Raw genomic sequence first — 17,130 nt, 5'->3', positions numbered from 1 at the left:
TCTAGTAAATCATGAGTCAGTGACAGGACAAATTAAAACCAAGGCTGGATAAGAAATAAATTCTGAATTCACAGATCAGGGCCAGGCTATAAAGGGCTGTGAATAACATGCAGAATATTTTAAATTTAGTATAATAGTTATAGGACCCTTATAAATTGTTGATTTATTCCTGCTGTTTGTTTTGGGATGGGGCCAGAGGCAACATGCCTAAAAAACTGAAAGGAGCAGAGAACCAAAAGTGAGGAAGTAAGACACTGCCTAGGACAGCAGATGTGAGATGAAGGGGTAGACCACTAAAATAGCTTTGGTGGCTGAGAAAGAACAAGAGAGCAAACAGATTGGCAAAATAAGTGGAAATCTTTCAGAGGTGACTGGCATTTGCAAAGGGAGTAGTTGGCATTGAGGTTCCTCGATGTAATTGGCAAGTCACAGTATCTTCGCATTCACTAGCAAGTCAAAATGCAGGTCTTCTGAAGACCCTGACCTGTAAGACCATCACCCTGGAGGTGGAACCCAGTGATACCATGGAGAATGTGAAGGCCAAGACCCAGGATAAAGAAGGCATCCCCCATGGCCAGCAGAGGCTCATCTTTGCAGGCAAGCAGCTGGAAGATGGCCACATTCTTTCTGACTACAACATCCAGAAGGTGTCAACCCTGTACTTGGTCCTCTGTCTGAAGGGTGGTTATTAATTCTTCAGTGTTACATTTATACTCCCCAGTGATGGCATTACTCTGCATTATGGCCATTTGTCCCAATTTAAGTTTAAAAATTAAATTACCTTATTTCGCTTAGCATAAAAAAAATTAAATTACCACTTTCAGTAATAGCTGAACCTGTTGAAAATTTTAATAAAGATTTTGTTGCACGGTAGCAAAAAGAAAGTCCTTTCAGCTGGCTCTCTGTATGTCACAGTACCTGCTGAAGGTGGTTGGGTTGACCCCTCAATGCTACACATTACCATTTAGAATACCTTCTAGATTAGGGAAAGGAATGACCAGGCCATCTTGAATGTTATATCCTCAGAGAATTTTTCCCACAGGAGCCTAGAGATGTACAGTGTGGCAAACAGAGAGTTGGCAGGAAGAGTTTCAAGGGCCAGCATCAAAGAGTAAGCATTATACTCCTCATAATATAATTACCAGATAATGTGATCAATGGTTATCTTTCCACTGGTCTGCAGAACATGTGTTATTCATCTTTTTACTTGAGGTGAGCCCCACTTATGTGTAAAATGAGGGCTGGCTGACACCCCTGGCTGAAAACAGTGTACAAAGAATAATGCTTTGTATCATTGTTCAGTATAAATAATGAAGTTATCTAAGAGTGAATGTGGAAAAGGAAGGGGTAAAGTGGAATCTATGAATTTCAAGGAAACAGTGCGGACCTAAAATCAATAACCAAGTTTGGTAAGTGGGAGAAAATAATACAAGGTGAGAAAAAAAAAGAAGAGAAACTTTCCATTCGTGTTTTTGTTTTTTGTTTTGTTTGTTTTTTGTCAAAGTAAAGTCTCTGGCCCGTCTGCCACACAATCACTTGAGAGATTTGGAAAATGCAGACTCCTGGGCCCCACGAAAGAGTCACTGAGCCTAGGGACCATCTTTGGGGACACAATTCTATGTGCATAACCTGCACTTATATGAAACCTCTCATGTGACAGTAAGTCTTTAGAATGTGAGAACCGCAGCTCTTCTCTCTCTTTCACAAAGTCATTTCTGACATATTTTTCTAAAACTATTCCTTTCATTCTACTTACACGAGACAGAGGAAATAATCTGAGGAAGAAGTAAGAAAGACTCTGAAGAAGAGAATGAAAATTAAGCTTAGTGGGAGGAGACAGCAAGATCCAGGGGAGAGAAAGTCAGCCCTGAAAACCAGTCCAGCCACTTACTTATTATGTGACCTTGGACAAGTTACTGAATCATTTCAGTCATTTCAATTTCTACATCAATAAAATGAAGATAATGTTAACCTACGGTAGCACTGTTGTGAAAATTAAATGAAAGAGAGGCTGTCATTTTTCTGGTCCTCAGAAAACTTCCCTGATATTTTGCTAATCCTTTTATTCCAGCAGTATAGTGAAAAAAGAAGGCCAGTTAGCTTCAGAAGATAAGGGTTCAAGTTTCAGCTCTGCTGCTTATTGGCAGGATGAGCCCTGACAGACCAATTAAAGCCTCAGAGCCCCAGTTTTCTGATGGGTAAAATGAGGATAATTATGGTTACCTCATAAAGTGCCTGTGTGGATTTAATGAGATACAATAAAAATAATTAATACTGTATCATAAAGTGCAATACAATTATTATCATATTATTAATAAACACCTCTCATTTCTTAGAGTGTAGATTCCTGAGAACAGGATCTGCCTTCGATTTGCCTTTAAATCCCCTCATGCTGCTGAATGATTTAAGAATCTCTATGCCACGGAGTGACATAGCAATCTGGGGTTCTGCCCATAAAGGATGAGTCAAGACCTTCCAAAGAAGCAGTATCTTCTGGTCTACAGAACAAAAATAAGTTTTCACAGGAGGTAGCAAGTGTTGGAAATCCTGATACTCACTCTGGGTGGTGTTGACTTCCTACTGAAGGACACAGAGAAAGCCAGATGCAAGTCTGACATGGCTAATTGGGAGGTGTGTGGTCCTCTTGGAGCCTTTTCCTGAGATGTGACAGAGTGCCTGCCAAGACTAATCAAACCCAACTGCTACCCACTTCTGCTGAATCATATGGGGCTGCATTATAGCATCTGAAGGAACCTGGGATTTATCTCTCGTGATGTTGAAGCCCTAGATAGGAAATAGAAAGTCTGGGAACACAGGTGGTGTTTTCATTTCTCCCTGCATTTGAAGGCGATAACTTTGGAAAGCATGGAGGCAGGGAGATGAAAGTAAACGATGTTAGAGGGGACAGGATTTCTCTCTTTGAGATCAAGGGTTACAATACTATCTGTTAGGCTAAATACAGAACTAGGGTTACAATACTATCTGTTAGGCTAAATACAGAACTAAGGTTATGTGACATAAAGGGCCTCAAATGAAGAGAACTGAAGCTCAAGTTACTTTAAAATTGAAAGAAATGGGATGATAAAGTAAACAGTTATGACATATATGGAAGAATTAGTGGAGAGACTTCTAGTAATTCCTAGGGAAAAACAATAGAGAAGCAGATGATGAATTAGACTTATGTCCTTAAGTGTCTACACAACGGTGCAGGGAATACGAATAATTAGTGAGGATAATTTAACATGTAAACATGGTTGCAAATGTGGATTTGTAAGAATTACCCAGATCCAATGAGATGAAAGATTTGTGATGAGCATACAGCACTGAAAGAAGTCATTATAAGAACAAGTTGCATTAGATGCGCACAAAAACCTGAGACCTGCAATGATCAATCAACGTGCATAAGATGAAGAAATGAATGTTTGCATTTGGAAATTAACTGCACAAAGACAACATAAAAGAATTTTAGTTTAGCAGATTTTCAGACCAAAAAAAAAAAAAAACTGAGGCTTTTTGTTTATGGCAAACTCCAGGTGAGTCTGTGGGCGCCAGCACCAGTGAAAAAGGCAAACCTGGCCATGGGCTTAGAGTCACATCTCATCTTTCTTCCAGTCTGCACCAATAAGACTGTATCTATAGTATTTTGCCCAACTCTGGATGCTGTATTTGAAAAAGGTCCTAAATAAATGTCTCAAAAACTATGGGCACTCAAGATGATGAAAAATCTGGAAACCATGTTACATGAAAAATAGCTGAAGGAACTGGGAATATTTATCCCAGGGAACAAAAAGAAAAATGACTTAGGAGCCACATTGCTGCCTTCTCTATGTGAAGGGCAGTCGTGAGGCAGGAGAATTAATTCTTACTCTGTATAATCACACTGGAAAGAACTCTAGCTGAGGGTGGATTCCTGAGAAACAGATTTCGGTAGGGCTTTCCATCAGTGCCAGTCATTCAAAGAATGGATCAAGCTATCTTATTAAAAGCAGGACTTCCTGGATATCCCAGCCTATTCTACTCAGCAGAGGAAAGAGATGAGATGAGAGCTGGATGAGAGCTGGATCTTGAAGTCCTCTTTCAGCTCTAAGAGTTTATGACCCTGGGGCCTGATAAAAGAAGGGAAGGAAATAGATGAATTAAAAATATCTCCTAGGTGTTGAGGCTTCATGCTTTGGAGGAGGGGGTGTAACTAACAAAGAGACAGTTAAGGAGGGAAGGAGAGCCTTTAAGGAGGGAGATGAAGGCTCAGTTTGAGGGAACTGCAGAATATTCAAATGGTCTCAAGAACTCCAGCTGAAGTATCTTCAAATCCGGTTAACTTTGTTCTTTTCTGTAAACCTGGCACTTAAGACCCTGTTCACTGGTTAAGGGGTTCCATTTAATTAGTTATGGAGGTGAGGAAGAGGGAGTGGGAGAAAGAACTAAAACTTACTGAGTCATTCCCAGGCTTGATATAGGTTATTTAATTTAAATTTCAGAGCAACTATATAGGGTAGTATTATTTTGTTCATTTTACAGATGAGGGAACTAAAGCAAGAAGTTAGGACTTAGTCCAAGGTCAAACTACTGCTGGGTAGAAGGTGTATTCAAAGCTAGACTCCTTTTATTCCCAAAGATAATGTTCTTTATAAAGAGAATACTTGAAAGGCTATTCACAAATAAATTCTAGTGTATCACTATCGTCACAAGAGAAAAAAAACTGTTTTAATAGTAGGCATTCAAGTATAAAGAAGAGGTTTTTTGACTCAGCAGATACATACAAAATGCATTTGGAACTACACGATAGAAATTATTCAGATCATAGATTCTGAGTATGTTTCTTTGGTACCAAAAGGCAGGTTGCAACTAAAACCTTTGGCATAATAGAAATCCAAGAATGTAGAAAAGCTGTATAGTCTATTACTATATTTTTGGTAAAGGAAATGATGAAACTCTAGTTATTGTAAGTAACAGAAAAGACTATGTCTGACCATGGAAATGTATACTCAATTTTACTCCACAAAAGTAAAGATTAATCTGCCCAATGTACACATTTATAAATTAACAAACTCATTTATCTGAATAAAGCTCAAATAACTAGATTTTGTTTTACAATGAAGAGAAGACTTAAACCTGTTTATGAAGATTGTTCTTTAAATACCCCAAACTGTAAATTATTAGAGGAAAACCTCAGTTGCATTTCAAGTAACATCTATCTATAATTCTTGAAAGTTAGTTAACTATTTTCCTTTTTTAAAAAAGTATTTTATTTATTTATTTGTCAGAGAGAGAGAGCACAAGCAGGGGGAGACGGCAGACAGAGGGAGAAGCAGGCTCCCCGCTGAGCAGGGAGCCCAATGCGGGGCTCTATCCCAGGACCCTGGGATCAAGACCTGAGCTGAAGGCAGACACTTAACCTACTGAGCCACCCAGGCGTCCCTCTATTTTCCTTTTTAACTTGATTTAGATCAGCCAAATAGTCACTTAATTTTTTCTTTGTCTTCAAACAAATGATATATATTCTGGTAAGGAGGGCTTGCCACCTTTGACTAAGGGTCAACAGTTAAAGAGACTCCAAAAGACAATATCTGATACTAGATTCTAGTAATATTTTGAGGTCACTCATGTTCACGGACATGATAACCTAAACTAGTGCCAGTTAACCTTAAAGAATATCTGGGTAAATGTATTATTCTTTACATATAAGTAACAGCTTTTTGATTTATGCTTTGGTGTTATGAAAAAATTCATTTTAAAAGCTAATAACTTGAATATTACATACATCTGTAAGAGCAAAGATTTAAAATAAAATAAATTACTTATTTTGACATTCCTCTTAATTACATGAAGTCTGCGTGATCCATTGTTACATATGTCATTTTACAAATGCGTCAGAAAAATAAAATGAAAATAAACACTGTGGTATTATGTGCTATTTGAATACCTTATTGACAAGGACTATAACTTTTCCAGGTTCAGATGCTTTTTTCTTTTTGTCCAAGTGATCCTTGGCAATGTAAACAGCCACTCTGGTTTTCCCACTTCCTGTAGGGAGGCATATAATGATATTTTTCCCCTCCAAGGCTGGTTGGGCGACTTCCATTTGGTAAGGCCTGACATGCAGTTCTGGCTCAGGAGATGCTCTTTCTGCCACATTCTCTTCATCTGAAGGAAATTAAAAGGTAGAAAAATAAGGGAACGGGCAATAAAATAACTAAGGCTAGTGAGTCTAAAACCCAGCATAGGCTTCTTGTGATTTAAATTGCTTTTCATGTGTGGTCCAAGCCAACTCATTTTTCTATTTTCTGTACCATATGGGTGTCAGCTCTCTGTTGGCATCTCCAGGGTCGACCCAGGCACCCCATTCTGGAAGTAGCCTGGGGGCAGAGGTACAGAGGGAGTGAATTAACAGGATGAAGGACAGGAGGGGAGGCAGCATGGGAGAGTCTTTTCACAGAGTGGGCAAAGCCAGGGGAAACTGCAAGAAGGGCTGCTGTACAGGATTGGCAGGAATGAGTCTTAATGCATCAGGCTTTCCAGTTCTTTGTTGAGCCCTTCCGCCCTACTTGTTTCTCTATAGTCCTGCCACCTACGGATCAAGAGGAACTGGGAAAGACTGAGTCATTGTTCTGTATCACCACTCCCCTTTACTTTTCATTGCAAAGAAGATATTATAGCTAATGGTACTTTCCCTCATTTGAAAAACTTTATCTGACAACCAAATACCCAAAAGCCTGCCTATCTATCTATCTACCTACCTACCTATCTCAAATATCTAAAATGGCAAAACAAAACAAAACAAAAATCCTATTTTTGCCATGTGAGGTAGGTAGATTAAACGAAGCCCTATTTAGGGAGAAGGGGAAAAACTCCTCCCATGTAAGCCTTTAACTGATATGTTGTCATTAAAAGATAAAAAATGATTTTGTTGATTTAAACTGACTTGTGACTAATTTTGGCATTTAGTTTTAAATTGTGATCTTTATCACTTCCTTATATGTATTCTCCATGTATTCATATTTTCCTGAAACTCAGAGTGTGATATATTAAAAATATTTCCAATTAACATAGATTTCTAAAGTTAAAATTCTCATAAAGTACTAACATGTATTAACTTTTTGAACATTAGAATAAAATTGTTACAACACATCTTGGTTTAAACATACTTTGTTTAAAAGTGATCATATTTATCTATATTGGCCAGGGGAAAACAATCTAAAAATGCATAATCTATCATGTGGAATGCAGTAAAATAAATATTATATCAATTTAAAAGCCCATCTTTTGCTTTCTGTAATCATAAGAAAAAATGAAATGACAGCACTTAGTACTTCATTACACATGAAGTGTTCCTTCTCTTATCGATGATTGCAATAAAACTAAACTAACAAAATCCCATTAACTTCACAAAAGTTGCTGATGGTTCCATTTCAACAATTGGATGATTCTATTTAAATGGGTTTTAGCTTGTTGTGATAGGTACTATCTGCACAGGTAGGAAAATTCACACCAAATATCACTTAGTAAGAGTCATCTACTAACCTGGCAGGAAATTTCCCTTCTGTATAGATGAATAAACAAAGAAGCAATGCATTTAAGTTATCTTTGGATCATCTGCTGATTCATTTAATATGATTTTCAGGAAAAACCCATTTAAGATCACCAGCATTTAAAGAAATACATTTACAAGTTTGCCTACATGCTTGCTTTGAACTCTACAGCAATCATAATCATTCATCGTCTATTATATTTATGTAAGGTTCAAATTTATTTAAGAATATCTTTACTTCTCTGCTAAGTGGCTTTTCTAGATGATCAAAACCCTAATATTCCACCTATATTCCCAGCATCGATTACCTAACTTTTCCAAAAAAGCAAGAATATTTGCAAAGGAAGATGTACTTTAAATTGTGTTTAATACCAAGATCCAGGAATTTACTTTTGCTAAATTGATATTTAATCTAGGAAATTCCTTAAAAAAAGATTAGCAAATTCCCTTTAATTTCACTCTTGGTATATTTTTGCATGGATTTAAAAAAATAATAAAATTCTGCTTCCCTCGCAATAGTTGCAGGTACCTCTTTAAATAATCAGTTTCCCTTTTTGTTTTTCATGCTTACTACTATATCCTTGGGTAACACAAAATAAAAAGGGAAACTTAGAGCAATTTTCTGTCTCTTCCCCAAGTAATCTAAGACGAAGTCAAATGAGTAAAACATCTATACCACTTATGCATGTTAGATATTTATTGTACTAATACATGTAAGATGAGTTAAGATGTTAAAAGGGCATTCATGTTCAAAATTTGATTCTGGAGCCAAACTCATGTTGTTTCTCTGCTACTTAACTCATCATGTACCACTAGTTCATTCTGTAGCAAATATTTACGGGGTGCCTATTACATGCCATGCAGTCCCAGGAATATAGTCCTTGTGTCCAAGGACTTCAGAGTCTAAAGTACTATAATGCTGCCACCGAAAATGTCTGGCTATTAGATAGATAGCTCAATTCGCATCTGTACTTTTGAGTCAAGTCCGGGAAACTTGATAGGTAGCCCCAAGTTTGAAAGGGAAGCACACAGAGTGAACATGGAAAAAAAAAATGAGAGTTGGATTCATTGTGAGAACAGCATCCAAAGAAGAGCTGGGTGAGTGCTAAATATTCAGCCTGATTCTTGCCTTATCACATCCTCTGACATAGGGATGGAAGAATTTATCCACATAAGCAACGAGAAGAGAATTTTCTCTTCTCTGTCACCAGAAGGAGAGAACTGAGCTGGTGTCAATGAGCTAGGAGCCAATTTCCTTTATAAAAGAAATGTTTGGGTTTTTGTTTGTTTGTTTTTTTGTTTCTTTTTGGCTTGCTTTGAAAAAGCAAAATCAATTAAATGCAATAATGAATGTGGTATTTAAAATATGCACAAGCTTTGAATAACATTGTGCCCTTCCTCCACAAGAAATATTGATTGAAGACCTGGAAATTATACTATACCATATAAGTGGTCAAAAAATAAAATCAATAGGACTTAAATAATAACATTTTATTGGAACTACACCATGTGGCACATTTCATTCTCACATTGATTTTGACAGCTGAGTTATTCTTGGAGAGAAAAGGTCTGTCACTGCATGTGTTTGAAATCGACAAAGTATTCCTTTACCTATAGTATGTAACTACGGAAAAATACGCCATTCCAGCCGGACAAATATTAATAGGTACTACCTCAAAATAGTAAGGAAACACTTTCTACATATCAGGCCAATGTGTATTGCCAAATATATTGCCACTTTGTGAGATGCAGTATATCTCTCTAAAAATGAGAGACAGAAAAACAAAAAAGCCTTCCATAGCATAATGAGAATTTTTAAACTTTAAGAGCATCATTAATATGTTTTACTATGATGTAACACTTCTACAGAGGAACATAGTGTTATGGTAGTGGGTCACATCCATGATCCTTATGTCCCACTATGTAATTGTTGAAGGTGGACAAAGGACATATGGGATAGAGTCCCTTTGATGTCAACTTCAAAAGTTAAAATATTATCCCAAACATTGTAATGCTTTTCAGAAATTCAATATATGTTTACCAATTTGCAGTTTATCTAATCCTTTTTTCTGCATTGATTTCTACTTCAGTCTATATCATGTACCTGAGGGAAAAGAATTTCATAATTTTATAAATTTAGAATTTTACTACCCGCTATGCAAAGTAATTCTTTGTTTCTAAGCACTGACCCCATCTAGAACATCAGTGGGTGTCCTCTGAAAATGTGTTTGTCTTCAAATGTATTTGCCTTTGAAAATGTATTTGCTTTTTAAAAGTAGGTTGAGTTCAGATTTATCACGTCTTTCATGCCACATTGAGGACTGAAAATCAGCAAATAGTTACATTTGCTAACAGCGTTAAATAGACAAAATGCCCAGCACATAGAGGATACCCATTTAATATTTATTGAATGAATGAATATTGTTGAAAAGCCCTTACTTAGACAAACAAAAATTAGGATGAGGTCCAGAAGCTTAAAACAACCATAAAGACTTTAAATTTAGCTAGAGCATATTTTGAGTTCTAACATCAAAAACATTTAATAGAAATTTTAATTATTAAATCTAACAACTGTATAACAAGTATGGAAAAATCAAATACAACCCACAGAAATAAGCACAGGGCAATAACTTAATAAACACTGAGTGCAGTAAACAGAAAATGAATTAACCCTTTAAAATCCTGGAAAGCTTTTAGGGCAGATCACCTCTTTTATGTAAATGATTTTGTCCCTTAAGGACTCTTCTAGCTAAATTTCTGTAATTCTTCTGACAATGCAGGGGAATCTGACGTACACAATATTTTCCAAGTGTTTTCTACAACTCAATCAGAGAACAAATGAATAATAAAGTAATTTGTGTTTCTTAATTTGCCAGTTTCCTACTGATTCTTAGCTGGCCACATTGCAAAGCATTTTTTGTTTGCTTATAATTTGTTAATTCTAATTATGAAATAGTTCAAACGCACAGACAAATATGGAAAGGTCTACAACAGATACCCAAGGATCTATCACCTCTTCTTAGAAAATGTTAACATTTTAGTTCAGTAGTAATCATTGGAATTGCACATTCAAACAACAGGAAGAAGCAATAGGAAATTGACCAGACTGACAGAATTTAGGCAATCTGAGAACAGGAAGTATTGCTGAAGTGTGGGACTGGGAAGAGGCGCTCTCATTTATTGTTGGTGTGATATCCAACTAATAGAGTAATTTGGGAAACACCTAATAAAGTCCTCATTTAGTGACAAAAATATTTTTTGGAAACTCTACTTCTATGCAAGGGCTATTTAGACAAATTGAAATTCTTTTAACTTCATGTGTAATTTTTAATTTTTAATTTTAAAAGGACTCCTGTTAACTGGGTGATGGGCATTAAGGAGGGCATGTGATGTAATGAGCACTGGGTGTTCTATGCAACTGATGAATCACTAAACTCTACCTCTGAAACTAATAATATGTTCTATGTTAATTAATTGAATTTAATTAAAATAAAACTTAAAAAATAAAAAGTAAAAGGACTCTTCTTACCTGCAGTTAATCTAGAGTCACAATCTTCTTACTGACCATGTTAATTTTTTTCATTTAAAATGTATTTTGATTAAAAAAAAAAAAAGTAGGGTACGGGAACACACGTACCAAACTGCATACATGACTTAAATGCAGTCGACTTAACTGAAACAGAGGGCATAAAGAAAACAGATGACCTGACTCTATGGAATGTGGCATATGCATATTCTTATCTACACCAAAAAAGATAAGGACTGGACCAAAAATGAGAGAGCTTGAGTCTAAGACTTTTATAAGTTATACTTTTAAAGAAAGTGAATGGCAAAGTTCCAAAATGACTTCAACTGTAGAAAAGAATTGCTTTAATTGCATAAATCCATTAGGGAGGGTACGAACAGCCCCCATGCTTTCCACTATATGGCGTCTTATTTCACAGTTTTTAAGGTTTACACAACAGTTAGGCAGTACCTGAATCACTTCCCATGGTGCCTGAATCACTGCCCATGTTGCTGTTATGTCCAAGACTTTCATCTAAGCAGCTGACACTTCCTTCTGCCAAACTTGTGTCTGATTCTGCAAAGGAAAACATTTTAAAATATTTTTAAAATATTTCTGAGAATAAACGTATTTTAACTGCACACCTCTACAGCACACAGTACATACAGTTCAGTGCAAGTGGAAAAGGCACACCCAGATGATTATGAAGAAAAGGTAAGAGTTTCTGGCAAAAGCAACATTTAAAAACCCCACTATGGATGAGCAGCTGCTGGGTAGTGAATCAAACGCATGTACCTACTTTACCGCATGTCCGATATGAGAGTAAATACAAACTTGTAAACATTTATCACTTTTGTTGTCCCCCCACATGGAAATTTTGCCCAAGAAAAGAAAATCTACGCTTGATAATGGCATTGAAACACAAAGTATTATATAGTAACCACTGAGTTATTTTAACATAATCTGGTAGGGAATTAATAAAGTATAAAAAATTAATAAAGTACATGGTTCTGTTAATCAGTTATGAAAATAACAGTTCAGTGATAAACATAACTTTAAAAATCTCAAAAAGAATTTGCTCAAAAAGAATCTCATTAAAGCCTAGCATTGCAGTTGTACTGGAAGCTTATGTGAGGTTGGAAATAAATGTTTTCCTTTGCTACAATTAAACTAAGCTTCCATCAAAAAGTTACAGTTAGGATGAACGGCAAGAGCATTCCCTTAATTTGTTAATCCTGATGTCTGGTTTTCAGTACTCAGTATCAGTTCCTTTTGAAAATCTTTTTTTTCCCCCTCTAGGGAAGACTTCCCTCTTTACAGTTTATTGCCAAGGACTTATGCAATCTTACCCACAAGGATCAGAACTATTGCTAAACTGGTAAAAGTAAATAAAAGATAGCAACAAACGTCGGCTCTGGAATCAGGACTTAAGAAATTTGCTGTTGAGGTTCCTGTGAGCCTGGCTTGCCATTAGTTAAAGTGGGGCTGTTACAATTCGCCTCCCAGAATTTGATAACCATCAAGTAATCTTAGGTACAATCAGGTCTTAGCACTGTAGCTCAATTGCTCATGATTGGAAAATGAAATAAAAATCAAGGAGTTGGGGTATTATTAGGGCACGAGTTCCGTTAAATAATGTTTTTACAATTAATAACATTTCATATTTATACTTGTTACATAATTATCACTTCGTGCTAAAGCTCCCAAATGCACTAAATAAATTGCATTAAAGTAGCCTTTAGCTACTTAAAACTAGTCCGAGTGTCACACATTCAGGGCTAGAAATAGAAATGGTCGAAAAACACACAAAGTATATTTTCAATAAAACTTCTCTGGAGAGAGACAGCATACAACTCCTCAAAACTACAAGTATCTTCTTTTTCCTTAACCGGTTATTATTATTATTTTTTTAGTTGGTTCATTGAGGTATAATTTATCTCTTTATATATCTTTATAATCACTATTTTTAGGTTGTTCTTTTAGGTAGGTTTAGTTTGATGAGCCTGACAATGTATACAGTTTGGCAACCACCATCACAAGCAAGATTTTTCTATCACCTCAGAAGTCCCCTCCGGCTCCTTTGCTGTCATTTCTCTCCTGCTGCCCCCTAGCAGTCCCTGATTTAGTTTCTGTCCCTACAGTCTGGCCTTCTCCAGAACATCTCGTAACTGGATTCACACAGTAAGTAACCTCTGTTTGACTTCTTCAACTTAGCATAAGACATTTGAGATGCATCCACATTGTTTATATCAGCAACTTGTTCCTTTTTATTGCTGACTAGTACTCCCTGAGCATCTGAGACATCTGTGACATCTCCCTTCCAACTTGAATAAACTTAGTCAGCGGGAAATATAATGGCATTACAGCCGATGCCAATCAAATATGTAAGACATCTTTCTTAAAAGTTAAAAGAAAGCTGATAAGAAATTTGTAGAAAAATTCTCAATGGACACACACACTGTTTAAGTATATTAGCACAAAATAAATATACTAATGTGAAAATACTGTGCCTACCAGTTGTCGTAGATTAGCTCTCAAACTCAGATTTGAGGAATCCCTTATGATCACAAGGGAAGACCTGTATATCTCACTGAGAGATTTTAAATATGGCACTTTGCAATTCCCAGAGGAATGCCTTGTTAGAAGCTTAGAGGCGAGTGTGGGGTAGAACTGTCAAGCAGAAGAGTGTTTTGGGCAGATGTACTGATGAAAAGAGAATATGATTTATAAGGAAAAGGCAAGGTGTAAAATGAGATGGGGAAAATGTCATTGCAAGGATAATTCTAGATCTAGAAATATAGACTAAGATTTCCGAAGCAAAAAAGTAAATTTTGACATGCTTTTCATTTGTTGTTTTAAATATGGTATGAGAACTAAAGGTAATACCAAAAATACTAAAAAATACTAATAAGTATTATCTAAACTCTAACCCTGATTCTTTACGTTTCCCACTAAGTGTAATACAAATGGAAATTATACTTGATTTTCATTTCATTTTCTAATAGCTAGCAGTTAAACAACAATCTTAAAAGTACTTTGTATATATGTAAAGTCAAGGTTTTCCCCAAGCTTTGCTTTAACATATGTAAGTTTGGGGGAGTTGTTTAGTGCAATGTGCATGATTAATTTATAAATATTAAAGAAAGTTGCTACCAAAAACTGGGTATTATTAAGTGTATTACATGGATTATTTTGATCTTACAAACAAATTTGCAATGTGTCAGGAAGACACTGAGCTCGGTGCCTTCACAGATGTAAATTACACTTTAAACCTCAACATCCTATGTGGTAGATCCATTATCATCTTAGTTTTACAGATGACACAGTGGGGCCCAGAGAAGTTAAATGATCTATCCTGATCACACAGCTAGAATGGGGCCGAGCAAGAAGTCACCATTTTCTGAATCCAAGCCTGGTATTCCAGTGTTTTTTGATGATTTGTGCGAAGATTTATAAACAAGCAAACAATCCTATAGCCAAGTGTTAAGTGAAATGAAAGTTGGTTATTGTTGTTGTTTTCAAGCATATGGACATTTTCATTGTAATGTCAAATTTTCTATCAATCTTGAAACGGTTTATCTTCCCAAGGGGGTTGGGGGGGAAGTAGAGAGATTGTCTTATTTTGCTAACATTTCTGATTTCATCAATAGACTTTCGTTTACTTTGTATTTAAATATCCACACAAATTTTGAAATTTACTTTTCTGCACGCAGATAAAAGGAGGAACACTTCCATCCTTGTTAAACAAAATTAATTGGAATAATTCTGCTAGAGATAATTATGAAAATGAAAGTGAATATATAGAGGTCTATTTCTTTGTCATTTTGAGGATATATAAAATCTCCACTTTCTCAACACAAAAATAATTTTGTTTCCTAGGCAGCGAATTCTTATGCATTTGATATAATTTTTTTATTTCATAGAAAGAGAAATACTAAAGGAAATAACTTTAATAATAAAAGAAAATATATTGAATCTCCCATAACATTAAGAATGTCTTCCCCAGAGATTTTCTTCCTGCATTCACTTAAAGAAGTCATGTTTTAAAAATCACACAAACACACACACACATAAAGTCAGATCAAGTGATTATGTGATGCCAAAATTAAACCAGGCTATTGAGTTTATAAGTCAAGAATTCCTGCCACTGATTTATATAGGATTATTTTGTTTTGTTCTTTGCACTTTTCACAGTATGTCAATCTGGACTTATGTCCTGATGAAGAAAGTCATGTCTATGATTTTAAAATAGATCAGATAAAATAGAGTAGTCACTTGGAGGCAGGGTGTTGCCATGAAAAGAACATTGTGCTATGGAGTCAAGCAGATCGGTCTCCAGATCTGAGCTCAGCCACTGCTAACAAATGACTTAACCTTTTTTTTCTTAAAATTTTTTTTTAATATAGATAGCAGTTTCTACTTTCTCATTTATCTTGAGAATGATTCCGTTAGATAAAGGAAATGAATCATGAAGAGAAACAAATCTTAAATTCTCATGAAGTTGCTACTTAAATGGTCTTTGAATATTGGAGTTATATTATATAATAAGTTTAGTTAACTTTTATATAGGTGTCATTTCCTCTAGGGAAAATATCAAAGCTGGCTACAAAACAGATTAGAAAATGCTGGTAATTTCTAACTGTTAAAAAAAAAAGCAGTTATTTATATCAAACTCTTTTGGAATGAAAGAAAATGATACTCATCCAATTAAAAGATAGGATTTTCTGTAATAATTTTGTAAACAGCACAAAAAAAGAACAGCTCTGTGTACAATGATAGTAAGTGTCTAAGACCAGTCCATAAGCTGCGGGAAAAAATGCCTCATTTTGCAATCACAACTGAATATTTTACTAATAAGGCAGAAATATTAACTGGAATCTGAGAAATTTCACATTTAACATCTTCTAGACTTTAAATACTTTAGAATATTTTTAAACCATTTAGAAACCAAAAATATTGAAGTTAAAAAAATTCAAATGAAAAAAACCTCTTGGTTGAAGGCCTTTTTAGATCTATTTCAATGTAAAGTATGCCCTCTGCTGGAAGATGCTATTGTAACAATTAGTTGGTAAGTACATCGTTTATTCAACCTAAGGGCTAAGCTTCCTTAAGTAAAATACAAATTGGTTCTTACTTCTATCCCTGCCAGGTAATGTCCCCCCTATTTTCAACCTAGATGTATTTCCCACTCCACAGAATATTTCTTCTTTTTCACCCCTTGCCTCAGGCTGTCATACATTCTCTTTGCTGAAAAGTGGTTTTGCTTTAGAGCAGGAAGCAGTGCAAGGGGCCAGGGCTTCTACGCACATTGAGAAAGAAGGGCACCTGCAGATCTCATTCACATGAGAGGTAGTGCTTACAAGGTCTGCAAATAGTCTAATTTCACTTGTCACCGTACTTTCATGTTTATTCTATTTCTGACCTTGTGATGCATTTTAGCTTCACCTATTTAGCTATTACCCTTTGCCTGGCTTCGTAATCCCCGCAGCCTGGAATGCGGGAGACTACCCTAAAGATCCGAGCACAGGTACACTTATGGGCACTCCCACAAAGATTGCACGGGCTTCCTAAGCATGCTTGCTTTTGTACCACTAATAACACCCTTTCTCTCTCTCTCTCTCTCTTTCTTTTTTTTCCTTCTTTCTTTTTTAGGGTCCTTTTTTGATAGCTCTTATTGATACTTAAAAATGAACAACAGTTGGGTATTGTCCATATGGAAAAAGCAGGCTTTTTGTGATGAGTACATTTGGGACTAAGACGCATCTTTATCACCCTCTTTCTTTTTCTTTTCCCTTCCTCCTCTAATGTCTCATTGAGATATAGTAGCCAAGCTCTTCAAGACCACCAATAAAGTTATTTTGGACTCTTCTCCCTCTGTGGGTTCCTTTGAATCTTTCTGTGCTTTTCTGTGGGCTCCTATAATTGGATCAGACACATTGCTAAGACCTCTTGTCTTTTTTTTTTTCTAAAATGCAAAGTATCCTAACACTCAAACACTCCTTTTCTTTTGAAATAACTTATCCTTAATCTTTTTTGAGAGGAAATAGATGACTTTTATTTTCAGCTCTATGTATATGGATTTGTGCGTGTGCGCGCA

The 17,130-nt window shown here is 35.8% G+C and overlaps 1 protein-coding gene across 4 annotated transcripts in view; it reads right to left on the bottom strand.

The window, feature by feature from the left end:
- The window catches only part of IFIH1 (interferon induced with helicase C domain 1), a 52,920-nt gene that overhangs the window by 15,808 nt on the left and 19,982 nt on the right, over positions 1 to 17,130 (bottom strand). For all 4 annotated transcript variants that reach the window (XM_025852483.2, XM_025852460.2, XM_025852468.2 and 1 more), the window contains 2 exons: positions 11,505 to 11,609; positions 5,924 to 6,144 (listed from right to left, as the gene is read on the bottom strand). In XM_025852483.2, coding sequence (XP_025708268.1) covers positions 5,924 to 6,144; positions 11,505 to 11,609 — 326 coding nt within the window. The remainder of the gene's footprint in view (positions 1 to 5,923; positions 6,145 to 11,504; positions 11,610 to 17,130) is intronic.

This window comes from Callorhinus ursinus, unplaced genomic scaffold (genome assembly GCF_003265705.2).
Source record: "Callorhinus ursinus isolate GAN/ISIS: 27379988/994484 unplaced genomic scaffold, GSC_fseal_2.0 scaffold2, whole genome shotgun sequence".
Taxonomy (NCBI): domain Eukaryota; kingdom Metazoa; phylum Chordata; class Mammalia; order Carnivora; family Otariidae; genus Callorhinus; species Callorhinus ursinus.
The sequence above is the reverse complement of the archived record's forward strand: the minus strand, read 5'-3'. Positions and strand labels throughout refer to the sequence as shown.